Here is a 21,157-nt window from a genome sequence, read left to right as displayed (position 1 = left end):
CACCAGAGACTGAAGGAATCCGAAAGACATTTATTGGAAAATTGTTTGATCATGTGATACGAACTTGCTACTGTATCTAAGGAAGCCTACATCACAATGGGGAAATTTAGATCTGTACTGTAAAAGACTGTCCCTATTTATTTTCCATCTTGAAATATAAAAAAGAGCCACTTTTCAACAAGAAGACTACACTGTCAAGCATAACTAGATGTAAGAATGCGCATCAGTTTAAAAGTTCAGTCAGACATTTCTTCATCCAGAAAAATATCGGTGGTATCAATATCCTCCAATTCCAAGTTATCCAGATCTACATCTAGGTCCAGTAAAACCTAAAACAAGACATAAGTAGTTAGGGTGGAAAAAAATCTAATGTTATCTTATTAGCAAAAAAAAAAAAAAAACCCATCATTTTGCAAGTTTTAATGGTCACCTGAGTAGTGCAAATGGGTGTGGACCTTCTTGGCTGCAGAATGTTTTCTACCCTGTGTCACGACAGAAGACATCATGCAGTCAAGGTTCCAGACACATCTGCATTACTCGGGTGACCCTGAGGAAACAGATAAACCTTCAAGTTTCCTCAACAACTCTCCAAAGGAATGCAAATGGCAGCTGTCTTCAAGGAATATAAATCCCTCCATTCCCCACCACCCAGTCAGAGTTGAAGAAGCTTCTTAAATGAGAAATCTTCAAAGAAAAAGAAAACGTAGTTGACTCCTGAAAAAGCACCTTTGGGACATAAGTGTTAACTTGTTAGAATAAGTATACAATCCTTATTCAACAAACAATTAGTTCGATAGTTATATAAGTATGTGGAAGGGATTGGGATTGCTATCACCCACAGAATCAATATTGGAATTAAATCAACAGTGCAGTAGTATAAACCTGCAGAACATGATAATAAGTATATAATCATGCTTGGGATACAAAAATTAATTCTTAATAAACTAAGTTTTAATAAACTTAATTTAAATTAATAAAAAATATTTTGTTCTACAATTACTGAAGCTTTTTACTATGTTGGATGAATGCTGAAATTCATTAACCACTTGACTTGGTTTGATATGATTAACCATATTCAAACACCATATTCAAATACCATGTTATTAACCATATTTATTTCTTAGGAACAAATTGGAAAATAACTGTATTTAAAATTTTTGTTTATCTTAATTCCCACTGCTCTTTGAAGGCAGTTAATTAGTATTTTAGAAAATAAGGGAACAAACGGATGCATTAGTGTCCTAAGGAAAAAAAACTGCTGTATTAGTTTAGAGCAGTGCTTCTCAATTATTTTCTGTCATGCCCCCCCTAGGAAGAAGAAAACATTTCGCGCGCCCCGCGCGACTGTAAATAGTATCATTTGTCTATAAAATTGTTATAAGTACACCTCTGCATAACACTGTATCCTTATTAACGTATAAGAGAATAAAAAAAGAAAGAAATGTGGATCAATTTACAACAAAGAATAGCTTTATTAACTGTAGCAGAAAAGATTTAAAGGAGCACAGGATTTAAAGGAACACAATATTAAAAAAAACTTTAACCTGCAAAACAAAAATATATAAAATAATTTGAGCTGAGTCCCCCCTTTAAGGAGCCTCGCGCCCCCCCCTGGGGGGCCCGCCCCACTATTTGAGAAGCACTGGTTTAGAGGGACAGCTTACATTAAAAAAAGGTTTACTGGCTTCCACTCAGTATTTACACTATGACTTGGTTCTGCATAGCTTACAAAACAGATTTAATTTTGACACTATCACATAGAAACTTGAAATAAGGAAATTACAGTAGTAGGATTAGAACTTCCAAAGTGCTAATTCCTTTCTTTCTAGTATAGTAAGTTTACCTTTTCATCTTTGATGTCAAGTGAAATTTTTTCAGCAACTTGAGGTGCTATTACAGGCCTAGGAGATGGAACTGTTTCATCTTCTGGTTCCTTATAAAGAGAAGAAAGCCCCATCACATAATGAAGAAATAATGTATACCATTCAATTTATTTATTTCACTGACACATCTTTTCCATTACTTGTGGCTATCTGTATTATAAACATTCTATTCTAACAAACTGAACTTACAGTGAAACTTTTAGACCATCCATTCAGTGGACTTTAAAAGCACCAGATAAAGTTTTACTTTGTCACCTTTTGTTATTTCTAAAGTAATCTGAACAATTTGTGTTATTACTTTTTAAAGATTTATCCCACCCTTATTACCAAATCAATGAACCTATATAATACTCCTTTCTCTTCCTTTCCGACAAACAAGCTCTTGAATCTGTGAAGTGGGTTGGACTGAGTAGCCCAAAGCCACGGAACTGGGATTCATATCTAAGGAGGGACTAGAACTCTGTCTCCTGGTTTTTATGCCAGTATCTTAACCACTATACCAAACAGGCTCAATGTTGCGTCATCCAGCTACTTTGTATCAATTGCACACATCATCTAGATGCTTTTGAACCCATATGGGAAGAACACAGCATTGATTGTTTTTATTGATCACCACTATTGTGACTTGTATGGGGGAAGTTTTTTGCCTGGACCATCTGATAATCAAAAACACTGTCACAGCAGTTTTTTTCTAAGTAGATGGATCTAGTTGAAGCAAGATAAGAAATTGGTCTAGTGCAGTGATAACGAACCTATGGCACGCGTGCCACAGGTGGCATGCGCAGCCATTTGTCAGGGCATGCGAGGCGCTGCCCTGTCAGCTTGCCAGCTCAGGTGCGCGCACTGGCCAGCTGAGTTCACCCTTTTTTAAAGCCATTTTTCGCCCTCCCCAGGCTCCAGAGGCTTTATAGAAGCCTGGGGAGGGCGAAAACAGCCTCATTGCCCCCCCGGATGCCCTCCGGCGGCTTCAGGAAAGTCTCCGGATGGTCCCTGAAGCCTTTGGAGCGCTCAAAACGATCCTCTGAGCAAACCGGAAAGTGACTTCCGGTTTGCTCGGAGGGTCGTTTTGAGCACTCCGGAGGCGTCAGGGAAGCCCCCGGGCGGTCCCTGAAGCCTTTGGAGCGCTCAAAACGATCCTCAAAATGGGCATCTGGGGGGGCGATGAGGCTGTTTTCGCCCTCCCCAGGCTTCTATAAAGCCTCTGGAGCCTGGGGAGGGCGAAAAAAGCATGTAAAAATGGGGTCGTGCCTGTAGTGCACGCATTGCATTATGGGTGCGGCATGCCTGCACATGACCCCCCTATGCTCCCCCCACATATGGCACTTGAGCCAAAAAAGGTTTGCCATCGCTGGTCTAGTGGTAAATTTCAGGACTTTCTTCTCTTCCTCCAACTTTTGTTGGCTCTTTTGAATCTGTTAAAATCAACTATTTATGGAAAGGGGCATTAGCTAGTACATTTATAGTCCAATATCAAGTACTTTATTTTTAAATATACTAAATATTCAAACTAGTCAGAAGATACTGTTTTTCATTGATAACATTCATGGTGTGAAAGAGATTTTATACTGAGTTTAGGCTCCTTTAGCCTCCTTTTTATGGCTTCCAAAAGTTTATTAAAAGCTGATTTTTCCCAGAGAGCATTCCAATGATTATTTTTCCTATACCAGAACCTTTAAAATCTTCACATTAAGTGGTCAATGTTGAACTATGAATTCTCATTTTAAATACCTAGTTGATATAAATAGACAAGATATTTCAAACTAAAATATTTCTGAAGAAAATAAATGAAGAATGCTCACTTGCCAATCAAATACAATTTACTGCTTTCTACAATGCTATATAAATGGAATCATCTGTATAAATCCATAAAAATACTATGCTTTGAAATTCTATAAGTAATTTATTTGTACCAGGGATTGGCATTATTTTCTGCAGAGAGATGCAATCTTGGGCTCCATACCTACTGTAAAAACTAGAATGAGCACTTATCAGAAATCTGAAGTGCATAACTACAAAACGATTTGGAAACTATGCAAAGTTTCACAAAAATATTGATCTTCAAAGTTTATCTTTGGGTAGGGGTATTTGTCAAGCCCTGCTTTCCTGTGATTTACTCAAATGTATTAATACTGACCTCTGATATTTTGTTTTGCAGTGTGAAATCTTTGGCTTCTTCCAAGATATTTCTTTCTTCATTTGGCTAACAACAACAACAACAAAAAAGAAATAATGCATAAGCAGACCTTCACTGGCTCTCAAGATTGCTAAATTCTAAAACTACTGGTTTCTTGCATCAACTTACAGTAACAAGAGGGTATTCACTGGCTGGCCGCGATGTAGTTTGGGAATTTTTTATGTAGTCTTCAGCCACATATGCTTCCTTCAATCCAGGGAACAAATTTTCATACTCTGTGGGATCCGCTAGGGATTCAGCAGCTTTCTGATTGACTTTAGAAAGATTTTCTCTCCATAGTTTTACAACCCTGAAACAGATTACCATTGCAAGAAGCTCAGTTGTGAACAAAATATTTATACTACGTAACATAGATTTCACAGTTCAGTTACCTTGAAACTTGACTTGGCAAATATGTTCGTGCTAAGAAAGCTGCTTCTGGTAATCGTCCAGTTTTAATCAAAAGTTCAAGACAACTGTCAAGCCTATAATGAAACAGAACTTTTTAAAAAATGAACTTAAATTAGTAATATAACAGAAGTGTGAAAAGAAAAGTGTGTCTACAATATTTCTATAATGTTGCAAAACTCTGTGATATCTTCAAAACAAACCTATTTATCATTGTTTCAATATTCAATATGGGTTCATGACACTGGCAATGTTACCTGCCTGTACTTGTTTCCAATTCCGTTCCTGGCACAATTTAAAGTGCAAATTCAATTTATTAAATACTTTAGGCTTTGGCACCTTGATACTTGTACCACAGCCACCTATAATCTGAATAAACCTGATCTACTAGCAGTCAGGGCAGAAAGAAACTCCAGATCTAACACTTCTAAGAAATGAGAAGAGCTGAGCATTGATTAGAACAGTGTTTCTTAATATGTGGGCCTAGGAACTCTAGGAGTTCCCCATGATTCTCAGTGGTCCACAAACAATCTGCCAGTCTGTGTAGGAAAAATAATACAATATTACATTACCTTCAAATGACTTGGAACTGTATCAATTTAATTTTTTACATGGTAAATTATCAATAAATATAACTCGGACAACATAGGATCCTCCATAATTTTTAAAAGCGGGACGAGGTCCTGAGCGAAAACGTTTAAGAAACACTGGAGAAGAAGTTGCTGCTTTTCTGTGGCAACTTTGATGTTGTGGAATGATCTCCAGGCAAAGATCAGATTCTGTTAAAGTCTGAAGTTAAAGAAAAGGTAGTTCTTGTGGGTATAAAATCTACCCACCCAGATTTGGAAACTATAGAAATTGGAGAATATGGGTCAAAAGAAACAAAAATAAATAAATAAAGATGCTGGCCAAGTTGAAAGACAAATACATGGTTACATTTATATTTTATGTCAGGTTTTCCCAAACTTTAAATAGTCATGGGGTTACATTGTTTCAGTATTTAAAAGAGCTGTCTTAATATTTTCACCCTTTCCCCAAAGAACCAAGACTCTGGTTGAAGCTATATAGTCAGAGGGGAATAAAGAGAGATTTTTGTGTATTTTCTAAATAAACATGTTTATTTTTTGAGGATACTTGAGAAATGCTATAAAATATGACAGAATGTTTGATACTTACTCTCCTTGCAGAAAGTAGCTCATAAATGCTACATTGTTCTTGCCATCTTTTTCTGCTGCTTCAGCTAACTTGTTCACCATACTAGTATTTCCTGAAGCTGTGGCTAAAAGCAATAAGCCACCATAGTCTTGTGCATGATGCAGACATTCTTGGGCAAGGCTAAACTGGCACTTACTGATAGCAAGTTCAGCTAGCTGCTTCCACTTCTGCTCAGACTATAAAAACAAAATATTTTAATGTTTTGAGCCATGCTAAATGGTTTTGAAGATCATTTGATTCTGGTAGGGCTAATTTTTTATTTCCTTTTTACAGAAAAAAATATTATGCAACTGATTATCATATCAATGCTATGGATATGCCTTTTCCAAAGAGCAGTATGTGTTTAATTTATAGAAAGTTATTCCTAGACAATTCAACGTTCGGATTATGGTCACCAAACCATGAACTTTCAGTAAGAACTTATGAGGATTTTGAGCTAGCTAAAAAGCGTGACCATTCCCAATCTCAGAAGAATCAACTGAATCATTCATACTTTTTCAAGATACTTTTTCAAGTCTTACTATCCTTCAGTATAGTGTACCTGACCCTTCATGCTTTATCAATAATTTGGACAGGAATGGTCTTTAAATTCAATATTGACAAAGATACATGGAATTCATTCTATTCCCAGGCACTCAAAGTTCTATTTCTTTTACACAAGTCAGATCTGGTGCTGATTCATATAAACATTTATTCTGTTACTATGCAGTTAAAATTATGATCGACTTTGAGCAGTTCAGGAGTAAGAATAAAAACAAAAATCAAAATTTTGTACAGTAAATTACTGAGACTCTAAGGAAGTTTGTTCTCTTCTCAGAAAGACATCTTCTCCCAGAGCAAACAAATACAATGATCTCGATTGTAATGGCAACGGAGACCCATTCTTCATTGCTTTCCAAAAATCAAATGGAGTTGGGCCAATCTAATATCGTGGTGGATTCTGTTCCAAAGGATGGGGTACTTCTACTATGATATTTTAAAGATTATATCAACATACCTCTGCTTCCAATGCAAGTTGATATGCAATCTTAAGCTCACCAAGCTGAAGAGCAAGCTCAAAACGATGTTCAGGGTCTGTTGATACGGCAAGTGCTTGCTGTTTGAAACCCTAAATACATTTTTAAAACAGTAACTTGTTACTGATGCAATTTTCTTAACATTCTGTAGAAAAGAATGCTTTATCCTGATAGCTATATAGTTTCAAATATTTAAGTGTTAAATGTTAATTGATAACTTCCATTTTGCTAAATATGCAGCTGTGCAGTGCTGGCACAGGGGTGTCAAATTCAAGGCCTGTGGGCCGGATTTGGCCAGCGGAGTGCTTATATCTGACCCATAGGGGCCGGTCTGGAAAAGCAAAAGACTGGTGCTTCTGCTAGCAAAAATGGGGCACGGCAGCCCCACCCCGTCCCCGCCACAACCTTTGGCCTCCGGAGTGCTCCAGGAGGCCTACCAGGCCCAAAATGGGGTGTCTGGGGTCATCCAGGCGGCCTTCCTTGACTCAGGTTATAAAAGGGAGGAAAAGTAAAATATTTTAGCTTTCAGGCTTGCAGGATTTTGCTACTATAGCCTATGTTAATAATTTATAGTCTTCCTGTGGAGTCAGTTTCTTGATCTGGCCTCTCTCTCATAAGATGATCAAGTAGATCAAGTAAGTATTAAAAAAACAAAATAACAGAAACGTACGCCTTTATATTTTTATAAGTTTATAAAAACCATGTCTGCAGAGTTACGGCTCCATGCCATCCTCACCATGGCTACCACTCCCACCCAGGTAAAATCCAATCATGATGTAGCCCTTAATGAAATTGAGTTTCACATCCCTTTGCTAGCATATTAAAACAAGACTAAGCAATACAGGCTGCTTATTATCTCCCTACCTCTTAATTTCTGGTGCCTCAAGTATATCAAGATGGTATCAATACTCTCCAACTGTAAACTGCCAAATTTTCAAAAAGTAAGCAATACAGAAGCCTGATTACACCTATTTCATGCCCAGGTATTACAAATAAGGGTTGAGAATCCTGTCCTTTCTGATAACACTGTTGCCTTATTAATACACGGTGGAGTCCTTGGTGTTATTTGGCTGTTGGCCTGCAGACATTTCATTATTTGCTTGCCCTGTCAATGTTGGTTGGGGTGTGGTTTTTCTAGTTGGCAATTACCGTATTTTTCGGAGTATAAGACGCACCTTTTTCCTTCAAAAAAGAGGCTGAAAATCTGGGGGTGTCTTATACACTGAATACATCATTTTTTGCTTCCTGAAACCCCATTCCCTTCACAAAAATGGCAGTGCATAACTTTTAGGAGGCTTTCAGAGAGCTCCTGGGGTTGGGTAGGGCAGAATGAGCACTCAATTCCCTCCCCCCCCGCCTCAGCCGCACTCTATAAGCCTCCTATCCATGTCCTTTTTTTTGGCAAAAAATGGGGCCGTTTTCTGCTCATTTTTGCCCCCCCCCCCTCAAGGAGCACTCTACAAGCCTCCTAAAGGCTATTCATGCCTTTTTGGAAAAAAAAAAACCAGGACCGTTTTCGCCAAAAACGTGCCGTTTTGGGGAGGTTTGCAGAGTGCAAAAACTTTTTTTAAAAAAATTTTCCTCTTCAAAACCTTGGTGCGTCTTATACTCCGGTGCTTCTTATACTCTGAAAAATACGGTAAGGTACCTGAGATTTTCTGACTTTATAAGTGCTCCTCCCTCACCCCCGATAGCAAAAAATATTGGGACATCTTAATTTTAAACAAAACCTCTGGTTGTTTACAACATAAAATTCCACTACATATCAGATGCTAAGTTGTTATTGAATGACTAGGACAGAAGTTTTTACCTGCTTCTCAAGAAAGTGTGCAACTCTGGTCCTCTGTTCCTTTGGAATTGTAGGAAGAACTTTGTCGGCCATACTGAAGTCTCTCCTCATGACTGCAGTCTGATATTCTAGCACTGAGACTAATAAGGAATAACTCACTATATTTAATTCTTTGTCACCAAGGTAAAGTCTGTTGTCTTTGGGGATATAACCTAATAAATACATTGTTCTTTAAGAAAAGAAAAAGAAAGAGGAAAGTATGTTTCAACACAGATGTAAAGTTTCAAATAGTTGGGTCTGAGAAATAAGAAAGATTAGTTATTTACCTAATGTAAATAGGCAAATTGCATCAGCAAGCCTGTTCTAATTATAACTAGATAGAACAATGAGGTATTATCAAAACATAATAAATATACTGAGGCATTACAATAGAGGAAAGGTTTCTCTGAAGTAACCAATTAAAAGCAACTGTGCTGTAATCATAAATATCCAGAATTTTTTTTTCCCTTAAAAAATACTTAATGAGGAATAAAGCAGAAAAATTGTGTAAAATATTTAGTCTTATGCATTACATAACAATAAAGAGTTAGGATTATGGAATCCTCCCATCATCAAGACCTTTACTGGAGTCCTATTAAGACTTCACCATATCACTATCAACACTTCCCACAATCAAGACTTTTACTAGAGTGCTGGAGTCCTCTCAACATTATTCCAATCTGAACAGTACCCAAGGACTGTATTCCTGTCTCCATATTTGGCACAGCACCATATACCTGTCCACTTCTGCCCTTTAAGAATAGATAGAAGGCCCAATGGCAGAACGATTTTACATCATCCACAATGATATTTTATGAGCTAGAGAATGCTTACCGGTCCAAGTGTGCAATAGTGACAATTTCTCCTCCAACATAGTAGTTTAGTCTGTTCACAGAGCTTGTATAAATAAAACAATCTCCCACCCAAAGTCCTGTTTTCACAATCTCTTGAATTTCACCAAGGACCTAGTGGAAGAGTAAAGATTTTATATTTTGTAATATTCCAATAGATTCAGCAAAATGATGTCATTGAGCAGAAGTTTAGCCATATTGGCAAATGCATGCATTATTTCATGAGCTCTGAAATGAAGAGCTCTTAAAATATGAATTTGCCAAATTGAATAGTATTGTGCTAAAACAGTGATGTAATAAGCAAAAGACGAACATTCGCTACCCATATATAGTTTGGTATCTTATTATGAAGCAGAAATTCACAATTATATTGATCTACTCATTCATTTATTTTTTCAGGAAAATACATCTATACTAATAGAATTGACTACAAGTTTATTTTTATTTATTAACATGTATTGACCAGAGATCAGATCCCAGTGTACGGATACCTCAAAGGCATCTTCAATGCCATCTTCAGTGACTCCCTCATGTGTATCTTGTGCGGTTGCAACTTTTTCAGAAAGGTATTTCAGAATGAAGAATGATTCTTCTGTAGCAATGCAGACTAGTTCACCAGAGTCAGCCCAAAAAATCTAAACCAAAAACAACAGAAAAAGTAAAAAGTGAGTATATTGCATCGTAGAGTAAAGCATATTGAGCTGAATATTCTGGATTTGAATAAAAATATTATAAAATTCAATAAGTACAAATACTGTATTTATTGAAATTAAAAATTTTCTTCAAAGGAGTTAAAATTAGTTATCAGCTTAGATTTACAAAAATTTAAGCTTTATTTATTTATTTACTTATAATTCATTTCAAACAATCAACTCTGAGTGTTACACAGCTCCCCAATATATAGTTTGGAGTTAAAAACTGATTTGTAAAATTTAAAAACATGCCATACATTATAATTGCATATAAAAACCAAGAATCACATTCATTTGAATAAAACCAATTCACCTGGAGGCATACTCATAACAATCTAGCCTTCATGGCTTCATCAAATAAATAGGTTTTCACCAATGTTCCAAAAATTAGGAGATTCTTAGATAATGAATGAGATTCAAGCAAAGAAATAACTCACATGTTTGGGTTGTATTTCGATTCTGCGTATCAGTTCTGTATTTTCCCAGTCATAAAATGCCAAGCCATTGACAGATCGGACACCCAATAAGAAACCACCATATATACCTGCATCAAAAAGAAATAGAAATTAGTATTATTACTAGAAAATGCTCCATAAGACTAAATAGAACACTAAGTATTAAGTGCATAACATGCCTTCTGCTCCAAAATCAGGTTTAAAGGATTTTTTCTCTTTGAAGTTTTTAAATATCTTGACACTGCTGTTGCTTTCTCTGATTGCATACCTGCACATAAAAGAATTCAATATAACTTCAACATGCCAATAAGAAGCAAGCCACAATAGGTTTTACTTTTTAACTGATTTACTTTATGTGCCACATAAGATAATATGCAAAACATTACTATTACTTTACTTACTCAGAAGAATCATGTGCCCATGCAAACTCCTGAGCAGAGCCAAAGCTCTTGTTTCTCAGTGCCATAGCAGTATAAATGATATATTCACCATCTCCACATACTACTACAAATCTGAAAAACATAAACGTAATAAAAACATTAGCAAATCCGTATATAAAAATGGTTTGTAGTAGAAATATATATATAAAACAACTGCGATGGGATCCAAGTCCTCACTCAAATAGTACTGTGAAAAAACTTTGTTACTATTTCTTATCAACAAAACTGGCTTGGCAGTGACGGTGTAATTCAGACTAACAGAGTTCCATTCAGTATGTTCCTGAAATGCCTTTGGCTCTACATATAATTTAAGACAAACCTTTTCCCTGAAACTTTTTGAACAATGAACCTTACCGCCCATTCGGGTTATGCTGAATAGTTTGAGGATATATTTCACAGCTGCCCATATCTTTCACAGCAAGCGGTAGCCTCTCCCCATCTTTGATTTCTGTATCTCCCATTGCTTTGAGATTAGCTTGCTGAATTTCTGAATGCTTGGCCCAAATAATCTTTCCATTTGCATCCATTGACATGGCTGGCTCTTCCCGACCAAGCTAGTAAGAAGAAAATTAAAATGAAAATAGAATAAAACATCCTATACCACTCCAAACCACTTTGCTTAGGTCTATGACTGCAATGGCGAACCTTTTTTGGCTCGCATGCCACAAGTGGGGGGAGCGCAGGGGGGGTCGTGTGCGGGCGTGCCACACCCATAATGCAACATGCGACCCCCCCGTGCGCATGCACGCACAATGTGCCCCCATTTTTACATGCTTTTTTCACCCTCCCCAGGGTCCAGATGCTTTATAGGAGCCTGGGGAGGGCGAAAAGAGCCTCCCCCGCCCCCCGGAGGCCCTCCGGAGGCTTCAGGGACCGTCCGGAGGCTTCCCTGAAGCCTTCGGAACGCTTAAAACCACCCTCCGAGCAAACCGGAAGCCTCCAGACGGTCCCTGAAGCCTTTGGAACGCTTAAAACGACCCTCTGAGCAACCTGGAAGTCACTTGGGAGGGCGAAAAATGGCTTTTAAAAAGCTGAACTCAGCTGTGGCACGCGTGACATACGGGTCAATGACATCACGGGTCAATGACATTAACAAAACGTAAGAAAAATCACCAATGTCAAATGCTCAATCAGTGTCTGTTTCTCACTTATGAAAAATAGGCAATCATTCAGCTGATGGATATTAATTATAGGTTTTCTAAGACAAACCTACTTTGACAATGATGCTACCCTCATCATATCCAAGGGCCACATTGTTTGACCCTCTTAGGCTGGCAACACACCAAACACGTTCCATGCCATAATTCAAAGTACTTTCCAGACGATAAGTGCTTGAATGCCAGATGCGAACAGTTCCTGTATTTAAAAAAATAGACACCATAAATAAACATATATCATGATCTATTATTAGGTTTTCTTTACAAATCAAATCAGGAATATTCCTATAAAATCTAAATTTGAATAGTTCATAATCTTAAAGCAAAAAAATGTGTACAACATGGTTGTGATAGACATTTGTATTTTTTACTGTTATAATATATGAGAGTGGATTAATAATCTAATGCTCTAAACAAAATCTTAAATTAATTTTATAGATGTATGTCTAGATTACCATCTTCAGAGCCAGTGATGATAATAGGAAGTTCAGGGTGAAAACTGACACAAGAAACATTCTGTGCATGTCCCTCCAGAATTTGCACACATGTTTTATTCTAGGAGAAAATAATGAAAATAATTTATAAAAGATTCAATTGCATTAAATCATCATGATGACCATCATCAAGATTCAATTTCACTGGTAAAATAATAGCAATAACAATAATTTATTAAATGTATATGCTGTCTATCTCTCAATGACTCTTAAATAATACAATGAGAGTTTTCAGAAACATGTTTAGCATTCCCCAATGACAACAATCTTCAGCTGAATAAAACAAAACTATAAATCCAGTTTTCAGTTAAAACCCAGAATGTACAGCTATTTTCTATCACCCCCAAATGATTTAGAAATAATATGATATCTCATACCTGATAATCCCAGATCTTAACAAGACGATCATCTGCTCCTGAAATTAGGTAAGGCTTATCACCTCCACTGTAATAATCAATACTATTTACACCTTTTTCGTGCCCTTCCAAAGTAAAGTTGGGTGATGAAGAGCCAAGCTGCCACACCTTGCAAAAAAAATAAAAATGAAATTACAGATTCTTAAAAAAACAGTAGGCATAGATGTACCACAAGTTAATAAATACAGAGTGATTCTGAAACCTTCAGCTACATTACATTTATAATATTCTGCTCAAATTCTTAAGTAAAATTAAATCAGAAAGGAAAAATAGATTATTCTAAAAAGAATTTAAAATCTTAATATATTAGAAGTTTGTTCAGTTTTACAAATAAACATTGAGATTGAATAAATTATGAACTTGTTGAAACTTCAAGTTTAATCAAAATGCATATACATAAAACTTTTTTCTTAATCTGTCAAACACTTTCTGCATCTTGAGAAGCTGATCTTAGCTATCATATTGAAGCTCCACAATCCACACCTCGAGCTACAGAAGTAGTTAAGCATTTACAAAGTGATGAAATTATTTTATTTTAAATTAATAAGTTTGACTTTCCATGTAACAATAAATAGTAGTAGTTACTATTTCAAAAAAAAAATCATTATGCCTATATTATACCTTGATTGTTCTATCCAGAGACGTACTAGCAAACTGGTTATTGTCCTTGGGATTTATGACAATCTGCATTACATAATGAGTATGCCCTTCAAACACTTGAGAACAGGCCCATTTTTTATCCCAGTCCCATAGTTTAATAAGCATATCATCTATGGAAGAGAAAGAACAAAAATCACTGTAAATGTTTCTATCACTACTATTAGCCACTTCACAAAAATTGTACATTTTTACTACAATGAAAAATGTAATTTAGGAATTCAGCTGTCTATATACATGTCTAACCACCTTGCAATAGTCAAGTATTCTTGAAATTTAGAAATAAATGTATAAAACCTACTTGACAAAAAGAAAGAAAACAAAAGCCAGATAAATATCAAGCATCCAACTATAAATACTGGCATTCTGTAGTTTTGATAGACTGGTATTGAGTTATTCAATTACAAAAAAGTGCTTCAACCTTCAGAAAAAGATGTTTTGACCTCAGTGAATGAAAAGAAAGCTGCCAAGAAAGTATTGATCTACTTACCACTGCTTGTTAGAATGAAAGGCTGTGTAGGATGCACAGCAATGCAACGAATATAATCTGAATGTGCTTCAAACATATGTACCCTTTCCAAAGTATTGTAGTTGAAAACTTTAATTTGCATATCATCCTGTGGAATAAGTAAAAGCATCAATGATTTAACTGCTATGATGAACGATTGAGAAAATGAGTGCAGAATACAAGGATGATGAAATGTTCTCAATTAGAAAAGACCATATTATTGCAGTTGTGTCAAGAGTGGAATTTTGGAGAAAATGGAAATTTAAAGAAATAAGAGGAGTAAAAGAATGGAATACAGTTACTGCAGTTAGCAAAAATAAATAATTTATGTAAAAAAATTATAAAATTGATAAAAATGAATGAAATGTGTGCATTAAGAGATGTAGAACATACTTGTAATGGTTACAAATATTATAAAACCGGAGTGTTGCGTGTAACAAAATCTGAAATGTAATATATAAAAAAGCATGCTTACGAAAATACTGAAAAAATCATTTTATTTATTTGAATTTTTTAGCTGCCCAACTCCAATGGGCAGATGAGCAGAGTCCAGAATTATTATTATTTTTAAATAAAAATAAAGGTTTCGCCTGTCCAGTCATATCCGACTCTAGGGAAGGTGCTCATCTCCATTTCTTAGCAAAGGGAGCCAGCATTCTCTGAAGACCTTGTCTGTGGTCATATGGCCAACATGACTATACATCAAAGGCACATGGAATGCTGATAACGTCCTACCAAAATGGTTGCTATTTATCTACTTGCATTTGCATGTTTTTGAACTGCTAGATGGGCAGGAGCTGGGGCAAGTAACAGGAGCTCACCCCATCGCGTGACACTCAGGTCTTGAATTAGGCTGTCAGCTTTCCAGCGTCTTTAACTGTTGAACCATTGCACCACCATAAAATGTCAAATCAGACAGACCAGCCTAAAATACTCTAATAAACAGATGAACAAAACAAAAACAAGCCCTAATAATAAAACATAAATTCCAGGCCAGCCACAAAAAGCCAGTATGTTGATTGCTAATATAATCAGTGAGATATAACAAAAGTAAAGCATGCATGATAATTGATTACTAGATTGTTGTACGCCACCCAGAGTCTATTTTTTTGAGATGGATGGCCATATAAATTTGATGAATGACTGAATAATGAAATGTTTAATGAAGCATTCAACACCAAATAGAGTAAGGCAACAATATAATGCTATCCCCTTGACTGTTTCATGAATAAGAATTTTGTGATGACTTTAGAGATTAGGAATAAGTACTTATACGTGCAAATGTCTGATGTTTGATTGTATTATGTTTTATATTGTTTTCTCTTCATGAATTGATGTCAATCAATGTCATGGAAAGTTCAATTAATATTATGTGACCAAATTTTATAATGACATGCTTAAAAACCTAACCAAATTACTTGATACACTGTAATACAGTATGATTTTATTTGCCATTTCTATTTTTCCCTTTTTCAGGATTTTAACATACTATAAATAATAAAAATATTGCACTATATTTTATAAACAAAATACATGTAAAACAACTTCATTTTATCTTTGTTAAACTGATAGATTAATATCTATCAGATTATAGATTGTCATAGCCATTCTCATCCTGGTGTTAAAAAAAACTCTGCTCAACAGTTAATTTGGGGAAAATACAGAAGTGCAGGCAAACTAAGAATTCTAATTCTCCATATAGATGGAACATATATTTTAATCGTTAAAGTGCGGACATAAAGTATAATTGGACATAAAATGTTATCACGTTTACACTTGAACTTCAGGATAGTAAACTATAGTATATCTCAGCAGACTTTCAGAAATACATATGACCCAAAGGAACAACTTACAGCTCCTGTAACAACCCAGTTCTTTCTTGCCACAAATTTAGCTGCTCTGACAGGTAAGTCGCATACTTCAAAAGTCTTCACCAGTGTCTGAAAATAAAATAGTCTTAATTATTTTCACGCAAATAGATTTTTAAAAGGATTATTTGTCATGCAAATTATAGCATTCTAAGGTTTGTGCTATAAATTTACAATAATTTTGTTTGAATGCTACATAAACCTGACATTTGGTGTGTGTGTGTGTTTGTGGGTGTTATAATGCATAATACAAAATTTCCTGGATCCTCCATAGAGGAGAATACTAATACCATGAATGTAACATTTAATGGGGAAGACATAAGAGTTAATTAAAAATGTATTGCATCAAATGAATAATTTTTTTAAAAAAAACATACACACGGAGAATATTATTTTTTGCATAAATCTATCTCCATAATAAAAATTATATTTTCACCAGGGTTACCAACTATATTTAGTATCAGGCTTACTTGTGTTTCATGGTTCCAAACACAAACACTGCCATTGTAAAGGCTAGCCAACATCCATGGTTCTGTGGGATGCAAGTCCACACTCTTCACTCGGTCAGATCGAGCTGTTAGTTTCCGCTTTATATCAAGTCGGAGAGGCTAAACAGAGGAAGACTTATTAGGATATTTCAAACACAAACAGTATCTATGTATACTATTAAAAATGAAAATAAAAGCTTGGTTATATTTATGTAAGAATATACTATTATTATTTCTTCAATGTGCCAGTTTAGTTTTTCATATAGGCGATGTTTGAAGTTGCTCATGAATTTTGTGAACCCCAGACTATAAAACAAAGCAAGTAAGCAAATATTGTCACTGACTTCACAAAAACATTCATTATTATGTAAAAAGAGCACGGTATCTATGTAGATTAATCAAAATAAGATTTATGGTAATACAAAACAATCACAGTCTTGATATTAAAAAAATAGATTGGGGCAGCTCCTAGAAATGGGCAGGAATGCAATTGGACAAATGGAACAAGAAGCCTCTAACTTGTGAGAACTGTAAAACAACACTGAAAGCAAAACTTCAATATTTTGAGAATGAGATGCCTTTTTAATATTATCTTTTAGTAATAATTTAATATGTCTACATTAAGGCAATCATTATCCATACTGAGAAAATCTGGATGGCTATTAGATGGAAACCCACAGAAACAGAAAAGTCTCTTTGCTGCCAATAGTGATTGTCCCGTTAGGCTCAGCTTCACAGTCTGAAAAGAGCATGAATGAAAGCAACAATTGCAGCACTGTTGAATGTTCATATATCACAACAGAGCATGTACTCCAAAGCCTGTCCTTTTTCCAGCAACATTTGGAGCAGATAATGAGCTAAGTCCCAGGTAAAGTAACTGACAATAATTGACCCAGGAGGTAATGCCTAGCAGTTAAACCCTCTCAGATCATAGATGACAGTTCTAACAAGGTTCTTTCACCTGCAACGAAGAGAACCGAGGGGCTCTTTTGATTCGACCGAATCTATTGTAAAGGCAAAATAAATGAAGGTCAGAATCAATAAGAGTTCTTTTTCTACCAATCCATTTAAATAGCGTTGACATTTTCCCCCGGAAAAGAGATTTTGCGAAGAAACCATCAAATACGAGTTCTCTCTCTCCCTATATTCGTGCCAAGAGTCACGGTTGGATTTCTGCTAATTGCACGGCTCATGAACACGCCGAGCTTCTATCGATTAACCCACACAAGCAGCTGCATTGAAGAGCAACGGTGAGGCTCTTGCATGAGAATGGAGATGGAAGCCAACAAAGTCTCTTCCACACGTACTCCTGACCCGACCCGTGTTCCATTCAGCTACCTTCCTCTCCCCTTTCGGCCTACTATTTGTATGCAAGCCCTAAAGCTCTTGGTTTTGAGACACTGCACTGGCCCCAGCTTACCATAGCGCTGGCTCCCGCGTCGGCTGCTCAGGCCACCCAACTTGACGAGGTTCGCTCCCAGCTCGAATACACCGACGTGGAGTTTCCGGCTTCAATTGTTCTCGCGAGAGCCAAAAGCTAAACGAGAATGTCGGGCAAATATTCTTCCGGCGCGCCTTCTGAGCAGGGACTTGGACATTTAAAAAAGTAGAGATAAGAAAAAAGTGAAGAGGAGCTTATTCCACTAGCCTGTTTTGACATTCTCTATTAAATGGAACTCGTTTTTGTCCCTCTGTGAGCCCTTTAGACGGAGAAACTATTAAATATGCGATAATATAATACCATGCGTGTTTATGGAGTAAAAACTCATACTGTGTCTGTATAAAATAAATCCTGATGTACTGAGCCGTACAGTTTAAAGCCAGGCTAGAAAAATCTGCAGACTTTGTGCATGTTTTTCCTGATGTGAGCAATTATGGGATTTCAACAATATGTTCAATGTAAAATGAAAGAGTTGCATTTTCCTATATGGATATTTATTTTTCTTTCTCAAACGGGCCTTAATTGGAAGAACTAAATATAAGCTAATGAAATGAAATGATTGGTTGTGTAAAATAAATACAAACGTAATAACCTAAGTTTAAAAGTGAAAATGAAATGGCCATCCAGTCTAGAATTACTTGAAGATTGTGCATGTCATCCTATAGGATTGTTTTTTGTTTAGGTTCCCATTGTCACTACTTTGTTGATATTATTATCCCCATCCCCTGATTCTGATGCATGAAAACTTGTCAATAAATTTCATTTTTTTTTGTATTAGTTTTATCCCCAGGAAATTGGAAAATGAGTCTTTAGCCTAGACAGGGTGTAAAACTGGTGGCCCTCAGGCCAGATGCATCATGCAAAGGCCATGTCCACCTCTGCAAAGGCAAAAAACATTGCAATAAGTTGTGATGTCACGTGACATGATCGAGTTTGACACCCATGGCCCTAGTTGATTCTAACTAATAAAGTATCTTGATTCTTACTGCCAACTTTTAACTCACCTTCAGCTATTGTGGAAAAGAGAGTATATTTGATTTAAATGTACAAAATAACAGAGCCACACCTTTAAGTCATCACTATTTTGCTTTTGTCTACACTTCAAGTATCTTTACAACATCCTCTGCCCCACACAGAATGGAGCTCATCTCAGGAAGATTTGATAATCTGAAGGTGATGGTGGAGAGTCAACTGTTTTCAAGAGCATGTTTGCATATGTTCAGAATAACATGTTCCTTAGCTGTCCTCTGTGCCATACCTAAAGCTTAGAGCTAACTGTCTTATACAATAGCAGATATATGGAGGGAACTTTTCAATTTTTCAAACTTTTCATGCTTTTCAAATTGAGAGTTCATTCTGCAGCTTTCTTATTGCAATCTCTAAGAAAGGCAATATTCTGTACGGTCTATGAGATTCTCAGTAATCCAGGTCCTAGTTGTCCCAAAGGTGCTTTTTCAAGTGGCAACAGGACTTTCTAGTTTTTCTTTGAAGAAATTTCGCTTCTCATCCAAGAATCTTGAAAAAGCTTGAAAAAGCACCTTTGGGACAATGTTCTGTACTGTTACAATTAAAGAATGTTAAGTCTAATAAGACTGCCTTTTGACACCTACACAGTCTAGTCTTGATTTTTTAATACACATTTGAATTTTTCTCTGTTCTTTCCATCTGTTGTTAACTGCTTTATTTGATCATTGTTATTTTTTTACTATCTGGTATATAAGTGTACAGCAAGAACATAGATACATAGGAAAATAGAAAAATCACATGTCTTCAGGGTATTAATTCTATAATGATTGAACACTAGTGATTAAACTGTTGGATAGCTACTGCAAAGATTCAAGAATTGGAAAATTGTGTTCTCTCAATTCAACCTACTTCACAAATTCAGTGCTGGAGAAATAAAATGGAGAGAGATTCCCCCATGAAGGTTGCTTTTAGCTATTGGAGGAAACACTGAATATAATTGTAACAAATAATACAATGCAATATTTGGTTTTGAACTTTGAAAGTATAAATATAGTGAGATGAAGAGGATATTTCATGTCAATGTCTAAAAAAATAGTTGTGCCTTGATGGTAGCTGATGAAGTAAGTATGTTAAGATTAAAACATTTCTGCATGTTTTCCATTTCATTATCTGGTTTGCTGGTGTGCAGTGCAGTTGGAATGGGTAATAAAATATGAAGTTAATTGTAGCAGCAGTAATGAGAAAAAGGCAGAATACTATTTTGTATCAGTTTAAGATGAAATAGTGAAATTTGTATGAGGGGCTTTGCTTGAAGGAAAAACAAATGAGAGCTATGAACCAGTGAGAACTTAGTACATTTCATTTTTGCCCTTGGCCCATCATAAATCATCTTCCAACAGAGCACTGTCATTTCAAGCCAACTTTATTTGCACAGATTTTAATTATCTGATATGGATGTCATCCTCATTTTACAGAACAATTTGGTTAATGATCTATATATCATGATTTTCAACCAGATAGAGATGATAGGATGGATGACAAATAGAAGGGTATTTTGTTGAAAATATATCAATCTACTTCATTAACTCTTATTGAGCAGATGGTAATTTTTAAACCCTGGCCTAAATTTCAGCTTATGATTTTGGTGTGATGGACTATCTATTCCATTACCCATCTGCTAATTATTCCATTGCCCAGCTGCTGAACTCATGAACTAAGCAGCCAAGACCAGTTTAGATATTTAATATTGTTCTAGCATGAAAGATTAACAAGGCCAAATCTCCTCATGCTTGACTATGAGTAAACTCACTGAATCCAACAGGACTTTTAAATGCATGTTCTAGATGAAATAAAGGATTGCACAATTAGTTACCATCATTGATTATATATTTATCTTGGTACTTTCAACATTCATTTTAATTATACCTGGCCAATCAGGATTTGGGCTTTTCACCTGAGAAATGGTGAAACACAACTCAAGCAATGTAGTACATTTTAATGAGCCAAAAGACAAATGATGGTTTGTGGAAAACCTCCAGTGATGAAGCACCCACAACTTCTGAAGACAAGCTTAATGTGTTTTTGTCCAAATTACTGCCAAAACAGCTGCATCAACGTTTGGTAATTAAGACAACTGGGGGGGGGGGGCGGCGGAATCCAACATTTTATTTTAGCACAATGTTCTGGAAAGTATCTATTTA

General features: G+C 35.9%; 1 protein-coding gene across 1 annotated transcript; it reads right to left on the bottom strand.

Moving 5' to 3' along the window:
• Nucleotides 1-15: 15 nt before the first annotated feature.
• COPB2 (COPI coat complex subunit beta 2) lies at nucleotides 16-18,140 on the bottom strand. Its single transcript, XM_081953680.1, has 22 exons — nucleotides 17,970-18,140; nucleotides 16,532-16,669; nucleotides 16,047-16,133; nucleotides 14,176-14,302; nucleotides 13,650-13,798; nucleotides 12,990-13,136; nucleotides 12,574-12,673; nucleotides 12,175-12,317; nucleotides 11,316-11,515; nucleotides 10,923-11,033; nucleotides 10,701-10,789; nucleotides 10,504-10,610; nucleotides 9,866-10,009; nucleotides 9,358-9,488; nucleotides 8,506-8,713; nucleotides 6,677-6,787; nucleotides 5,641-5,855; nucleotides 4,449-4,541; nucleotides 4,186-4,366; nucleotides 4,018-4,083; nucleotides 1,844-1,933; nucleotides 16-329 (listed from the first exon to the last, which is right to left on the bottom strand). Exons 1-22 carry the CDS (start codon nucleotides 17,970-17,972, stop codon nucleotides 237-239), a joined length of 2,733 nt encoding a protein of 910 aa, XP_081809806.1. The 5' UTR covers nucleotides 17,973-18,140; the 3' UTR covers nucleotides 16-236.
• Nucleotides 18,141-21,157: the final 3,017 nt, after the last annotated feature.

Source organism: Natrix helvetica (genome assembly GCF_964273705.1).
Source record: "Natrix helvetica genome assembly, chromosome: 5".
Lineage (NCBI taxonomy): Eukaryota > Metazoa > Chordata > Lepidosauria > Squamata > Natricidae > Natrix > Natrix helvetica.
This window is presented reverse-complemented; position numbering and strand designations above follow the sequence as displayed.

Coding starts and splice junctions, on each gene's coding strand:
- COPB2 (XM_081953680.1), bottom strand. Junction 13,137..13,649: donor CTCTGGATAGAACAATCAAG/GTATAATATAGG, acceptor TTTTTTTGCAAG/GTGTGGCAGCTTGGCTCTTC. Junction 8,714..9,357: donor ACTATTGCACACTTGGACCG/GTAAGCATTCTC, acceptor CTTTTCTTAAAG/AACAATGTATTTATTAGGTT.